Genomic DNA, 7,152 nt, shown 5'->3' on the forward strand with positions numbered 1-7,152 from the left:
TTCTAAGGTTTTTTATACAATGTTTATCAATGGGTAATTGCTATTGTACAGTGCTAAATGAATCATATAAAGTTGTTGACACAAAACATATTGAAAGGACACTAATAAACATGGCACCACCATATCCTGCTGATAATTGTCTTTTAGAGTCTTTGTTGTATCTGACCTCAAACTTTATTATCAAAGAACACATGTAAATAAACAAAACTGTTCGTAGAAGTATTGTAATCTGCATGTTTTTAAGCAGAACTTAATTTAAGCATCTTTTCAGATGGACCTTGTGGTTGTAACAATGTGCAGTCCATCCTGTAGTAGTTGAGCAGCTCTCTACTTCCTGATGTTGGTCCTGCAACAGCATGTGTGGTTTCCCACACCCACAGTGAAATTCATGCTCATAGTTTGACACAGGCATTTTGACACAGGCTGTACTAGGATGACTAGAGTCAAACCTGTATTACTATAAACTTCTCTTCAGCTTGTCTTCAGAATGTGTATTGTAGCTACATATGAATATGAATGGAGACAAGCATCTTTAAAATAAGTGTTGTTTTCTTTGTATTCAACACATTTCAGTTATAACAGTAACATGTGCCCTGGTTCATGGTGTATGGGCAGCTTTCAGCTCCCCTTACATCTCTATATGAGAAGTTCTGTGGTCAGACTCTCAGCCCTCCACACCTTCATTCCACACATTGGTAAACACCCTGGTCCATAGTGCATCAACAGGCTAACATATATATCATTACACATACATTTGCACATTCTTACAGACATAAATCACTCATTTCATAAGGGGCCCCTAGGGATAAAAGAGAAAGAGAAATAATGTCTTGCTGATGTACATGCAAAGAGAGTTACAAAAGAGACGTATACTAATGGTTTATTGTTACTGTTATGTATAATGATTTATACAAGTGTGTTATTGTTTAAACAATATGAAAAGATACAAGACACCACAACTGATAAACATCTTTGTCACTTGTTAGAGACTGACTAGACATCACTGACCACAGAATTTTTCCACCACATATGCAGACTTTCTTCTGCAACACAAGGTACAAGAAGGTCAGAACTCATATGAAACTCATGAGAACAGGCTCCACATGCAAGTTCAAACCATTCAAGCAGCCATCTTGTTGCCCTTTCAAATGCGCCTTGCAGTACAAAAGATACTCAGTGTGTGTTGTAGTGATAGTGGTGTAGTTTCTTCTATGTAAATCAGAAAGGACATGCACACTCAGTCTTGAAGAAATGCATCAAGTTCATTTACTCTTTGTGGAGTTTCTGAAGTTCCAGCAGGGTCCCTCTTACTGAAGGATCCGTGTCGAGGCACCTCACATCAGACTGTGTTCAGAAACCAGTTGACTCACCTGGTGCTCCTAGTTATACTTTAGGTGATTTTGGTTACACTGAGCAAAAGCAGATTTAGCAACAACTCAGATTGAATAAGGCTGGTAAGTAAATTCACAGGACTATAACTGTGCAAACACAAATGAAAAGATGTAAAATATCCTATGACAATAGAGCTGTATTAGAGCTTCATATAGGGCCCTGCTTACTCAACAACAGACAAAACAACTGGAGATGACAAAAAAGGCTTAAATACACAGTGAGCCTTTGTAATCGTAATCGATTACGATCGTAGCAAACAGTTAGAAATAAATTATAAAATACATTTTGCAGCCACAGGTAGCATGATCACGGGGGAATGTTATTCACCTATTTAATGTGCGTTCGCGCAGTGTCTCGTGTTCGTCTTTGTTTTGCGCTATTCGCGCTGAACTTCCACTAAGTCAGTGGTTCCCAAAGTGGGTGGGGCGCGGAGCTATTGCAGGGGGGGCGCGGAGCTTGAAAGTAAAACGTGCACATGTGTCAATATTAGGGATGCACCGATTCCGATATTAATATCTGAAAAAATTCTAGATCGGGTATCGGGGACAATGTGACCGATCCATAAAAACAGATCTATTCAGTATAAAAAATTCAAAATATTTTTTTATTTGGCCTCTGATGTACGCATTGTTTAATCTAAGTAGTCTGTTTCTTTTTTTGGTTTTTGTGTTTTGTTTTTCTTTCTGTTCATTATGTATCTACGTATTGTTAACCTGACCCTGGACAATTTTGACTATGATTCCGGATTAATAAATCTCGTACCTCCCAGCGTTTGTGTCATTCTCTCCACATTACAAGTAACATGAGCCACCAGTGTCTGATAAACGCACCAGTGTCTGATAAATGTTCCGTTCACTAGGGACATAGAGTTACTGACTTTCCTCTTGAAATCTGTGATCACTTAGATCCATTACCACATATGTTGGTGCTGACGTAGGCTGCAATGTGTGTGATGATTTGTTCTTGTCACATCTAGCCCTGCCCCCACCTGTCAGGTGTAGCAGCATTCCCAGAACCTCCGGTCCCACCCTGTTTGGTCCCACCTGCTGCTCCCCGGTTCCTGCCTGCCCCACCGTGTTCGGTGCATCCTGATGTTCCCTGGTCCCCACCCACGCTGCCCTCTACGGTTTTTTCTGATTCTGCTTTTTCTGGTTTGTTGTTTTTGCCTTCTTCTATTCCTGATGTCTTTGCCCGTGTTATGGTGTCTGTTTCTGTCCCGTTGTCTGTTCCTGTTCCTGTTCCATTGTCTCCATTTTTGTCTGTTCCTGTGTTTGTGCCTGTTCCCTTGTCTTTTGCGTGGTCTGTTTTGTTTTCCTCATCCTCCTGTTGTGCCTCCGTCCAGCCGTCGTCATTCATTTTCTGTCATTTCTCCTTCCCCCTCTTGTTGGCCTGTTTGTTGTCCTCAGTCTTGTGTCCCTACATGTTCTGGTTTTGTTCCTGTGTCCACTCCCGCTCCTGTATCGGTTTCTGATTTCCCCATTTCCCTTTCTTCTCCTGTGTATTCTTTGTCTTCGGTCCCCTCTGGTCCTGCTTCAGTTTCTTCTTTTTCTGTTCCTTCTGGCAGTGTGCCTGTCTCTCTGTCCCTGGCTCTGCTCTTTTGCTTTCTGCTTGGTTCTCTGCTTCTCTTCCAGTTTCTTCTGTTTCTGTTCCTGGTTTCCTGGTTCTGTTTGTTATGTTTCTTCTGTGTGTTCTGGTCCTGTTTGTTGACTTTTGCTTGGTTTTAGGGATTTCTGGTCTGTTCGGCTTCTGGTTTGTTTGTTTTGCGCACCCGTGTGGTGCTCGTTGATGGGGGGTGCTGTCACATCTAGTCCCACCCCCACCTGTCAAGTGTACCTTTTGTATTTAAACCCTGTTCTTTGTCTTGTTCAGTGCTGGTTATTGAATGTGTGAATATTTTTCCTGGTTGTGTATTATGAGTTTATCTTTGTATATTAGTTACTATGATTCTCAGTGTTGGCTTGTTGAACCTGGACATTATGGTGATGTCCTTAATAAACCTGGCAATTCTCAGTATACGCTTCTGCCCCATCACTCCATGAAACCCCTGGCGTTACAGTTCTTTGCAGTTTAGATGCTATTAGCTTCTGTGTATATCTCCCAAAAATGACCCTGGAATAAAGTTAACAGTGTCACATACAAACATATGAGCAATTACAAATATTTTCCTAACCCAATTACTTTTATTTTTACAATTACCTACCAGCTGTCGTCATGTTGGTGGCAGAGTAGACTGTGCTGAACCGAATCAAAACAAACATCTGTGCTGTAGTGTCGCTCACAGACCTAATATATTTAATAGAGATGTTTCAGTTTACCTTGAGGTTTATTGAAGCTATGCCCCTACCTAAATGTATGGTGGAGCTGTTCAGAGAGAATCTGTGGAACTGTACAATATACCTGGGCTGTGTTCACCAAGCAGACTTTCTAACAGTTCATTTCTACATCACTGTGGTTTTTAACATAAGGACCACTGTGACAGGTTGACTTTTTATTTAATAAAATTACACAGTAATGCATGTAATTGCACATGATTAAGTTTCTGATTAACTATAAAAAGCAGACTCCATTTATATATGGTTAGTTGCATGGCCTCAAGCACTTAGAAAAGGAAAAAAGAGCTGAAAAGAGATTGTGGTGAGGTAATAGGGGGTGTATAATCATGTGATCATGTGGGTTAGTATGAGTTTAAAAGTCTGACCTGTTTGATATTTGCTTGAGCTGAAGACTGAGGAGAGCACCATGGCCATGTTAAAGTTCCTGCACCTGTGGCTTTTGGTAGCAGGTAAAACTTCATACACAAACCTTGACTTAGACAGGAAGATATAGCCCTATGACATGTATTACTTACATTGAAAAATATTTTTAGTTTTGAGATGTTGTGATTGCAAAATGTTGAGTGTAGATGGACAGATTTATAATTATATTATTATTAATATTATTAACGATGATAAATATATGTTTTTAATAATAATAATAATTTAGGAGTTGATTCAGCTGTGGTTAAACATCGTTTGATTGGTGGAGAACCTTGTGGCAAGAATGAACGGCACCATCAAGTGTGGGTGTTTTCACCGAAGGGTTTCTGTGGAGGAACTCTGATCGACAAACAGTGGGTGCTGACTGCAGCACACTGCTATAATAAATCAATGACTGGGTAAGTAGAGGTTTGTAAAAGTACTTTTACTTGTTATATTATCATTTTCATTTTCCACTTCATTATGTATTTACTTGTGTGTGTGTGTGTGTGTGTGTGTGTGTGTGTGTGTGTGTGTGTGTGTGTGTGTGTGTGTCCTGCAGAAACGTTTCAGTCTCAGCAGGTATTCATCCAAAAAGTAATTCAACAATCCAAGAGTTTGACATTAAGTTGGGTGACATCCACATATATGACATAACTGATAGAGCAGGTGACATCATGCTGATCAAACTCCCCAGAGCTGTAAGGGGAATCACTCCTGCTCAGCTCCCTACATCCTCATGCAAGACTAAAGGAGAGAAGCTGCAGATCGCTGGTCACGGTTCTACTGTTGACCCAAATGGTAAAAGCGTTTCCTAATGAACTGCTGATAGAAGAAAATACTATTACATACCTTTAAATAAATATTTCTCGTTGCAGTTGCATTTACTACAGTCTGTGAAAAACAGCGTTCTACAGTTTATTTTATTTAAATATCCTTAGAATATCGTTTAGAATAATATCAGACCCTTATAATCTTAGATTATTCAACCCTTATTATCATTTCCTCTTCGTATTTTAGGACCTGCTGACCGGAACCGTCCTCTGCAGTGTCTTGATCTAAAAGTCACAGACTGTCCTGATATCAGGCTAAACTGTTTCTGTGGTGAAGGTCTGACTACGAAACCTGCTGCCTACACCTGCTCGGTAGTATAATTTTACATTCAAACATTTTTTTTCTTTCCTATATGTTAATTTCCTGTATCTATTGATAGAGCATTGCATTATAATGTGATCCCACTAACAATCAAATAATAAAATCAAATGATGTTTGTCCATCAAAATATTACCTGATGTAGCTGAGCCTTACTGCTGTCACTGATATAGTTTTAGAGTCATTGTTATTTAATTATCCTGATTTTATCATGTTCATTATTCCTTCATGTGTCTGTCATGTTTTCTATGTATTTGTGCTGTATTGTGAATGACAGAATTTACAATAACATAATTCAGACATCTAATGGTGTTCTAACAGATTTTTAAAAACACTTAAGGTCTCACAAACTGAGGTCAGATCTTGATTTATTTTTATTCTTATTTTATTAAGAAATATTAGAAGAGCATAGCTTAAAACACAGAGCCAGTGTTAATATTGCAAATGAGTAACACATTAGTAAAAACTATGCACTTTTTCAGAAAATATCAAAATGCAAATAAAGTTATAGAGAAGACAGATTGCTGTCAGTAATTAAGCCATGTGTGATAGGCCAATTATCTGAGTTTTAAAAGGACAGCTGTTGAAAGAAGTGTCACAGGACTCAGCGCAGCATTTGAAACGGTTTTGTACTCTTTCTCAATAAAATGTATTCTACAACAGTGGGAAAAGAGTAACAACACTATTTTCTACAGGGGGACTCTGGTGGAGGCTGGCTGAAGAAGATTCTGGGAAAAGACGTGGTCTACGGAGTTCACCATGGTGCCTTCTTAGATTTAAATAAACGGTGTACTAAGACGGCCATTGCCACAAGTGTGTGTGTTTCTACTATCAGGATGTGGATTAACCAAACCATGAACAAATATTGAGGTAAGATCTCTTACATGAAGCAGTAAAGTTTGATATGAAATTATAAATTATAGATTAGTGTTGATCTCTCACTCTGTACTTGTGTTATAGTCAATAAATACAAACAGCATTCCATTATGTGCATCTGTTTGACCTTCATTTTTGGACTGATACATTTTTATTCCAAAACTGTCTGTTACAGAAATGTTTGAGCAGCATTTTGAGCTGGGTTGGAAGTAACACTTTTCATATTAGGTTTACTTTCACTGATTCTGAAACACAGGGGGACTCTGGTGGAGGCTGCCTGACAAAACAGAACATTGAAGAGAATCATGTTGATGTCAGCTATGGAGTTATCTACAGTTACTTCATTAATTGTAACATAAATACCACATTTGCTAGTGTGACTACTGAGGAGTCAGTCATCTTCCAGATACAGTAGCATTATATACTAGTGATGATCTGTCACACTGTAAATTGTGTTTTGCAATTTAAATTTAATAAACACATATAGCATTCCATAATGTGCCTGTTTGACCTTCATTATTATTATTGTGAATTCTAAACATAAAAAAATTATTATTATTATTATGTAGCGGACACATATGTTAGTTATGTATTATGAACAGGGCACCATCCTGATTGCTCAGGAACCAGTATTGTGATAACGGAGATAGGTGGTGTCACGGTGAGGCGGCCCCCTACCGGTCGCCTCCGTCCACAGCGGCTGTTGTTGTTTTGTGACGTCGTGTGCGTCCCTTAGGTGGGCGGAGCCCGTGATCCGTCTCACCTGAGGGTCGTTTGTTTGCCTATATATGTCTTGTCTTTGTACCAGTTGACCGCTGGTCATTATATCCTTAATTTGGAGATTGCACAGGTTTTTGGTTTGCACACTTTCTATTAAACTATCCTTTTTCCCTGAGACTTGGCGTGATCGCTTCCTTTTTGTTCGCACTCCCTGTCCGTCACAGAATGACCAGCCACGGTTCGTTTCTTGAGGTGGCTAAGGCTAACAAAGCGGGTC

At 39.2% G+C, this 7,152-nt stretch overlaps 1 protein-coding gene across 1 annotated transcript; it reads left to right on the forward strand.

Moving 5' to 3' along the window:
- Positions 1–4,076: 4,076 nt before the first annotated feature.
- On the forward strand, positions 4,077–6,635 carry LOC143482160 (trypsin-2-like). The gene is made up of 6 exons (XM_076980439.1): positions 4,077–4,174; positions 4,375–4,546; positions 4,690–4,928; positions 5,148–5,272; positions 5,975–6,149; positions 6,412–6,635. The coding sequence occupies exons 1-5, from the start codon at positions 4,132–4,134 to the stop codon at positions 6,146–6,148; spliced, it is 753 nt and encodes a 250-aa protein (XP_076836554.1). The 5' UTR covers positions 4,077–4,131; the 3' UTR covers position 6,149; positions 6,412–6,635.
- Positions 6,636–7,152: the final 517 nt, after the last annotated feature.

This window comes from Brachyhypopomus gauderio, chromosome 18 (assembly GCF_052324685.1).
Source record: "Brachyhypopomus gauderio isolate BG-103 chromosome 18, BGAUD_0.2, whole genome shotgun sequence".
Lineage (NCBI taxonomy): Eukaryota > Metazoa > Chordata > Actinopteri > Gymnotiformes > Hypopomidae > Brachyhypopomus > Brachyhypopomus gauderio.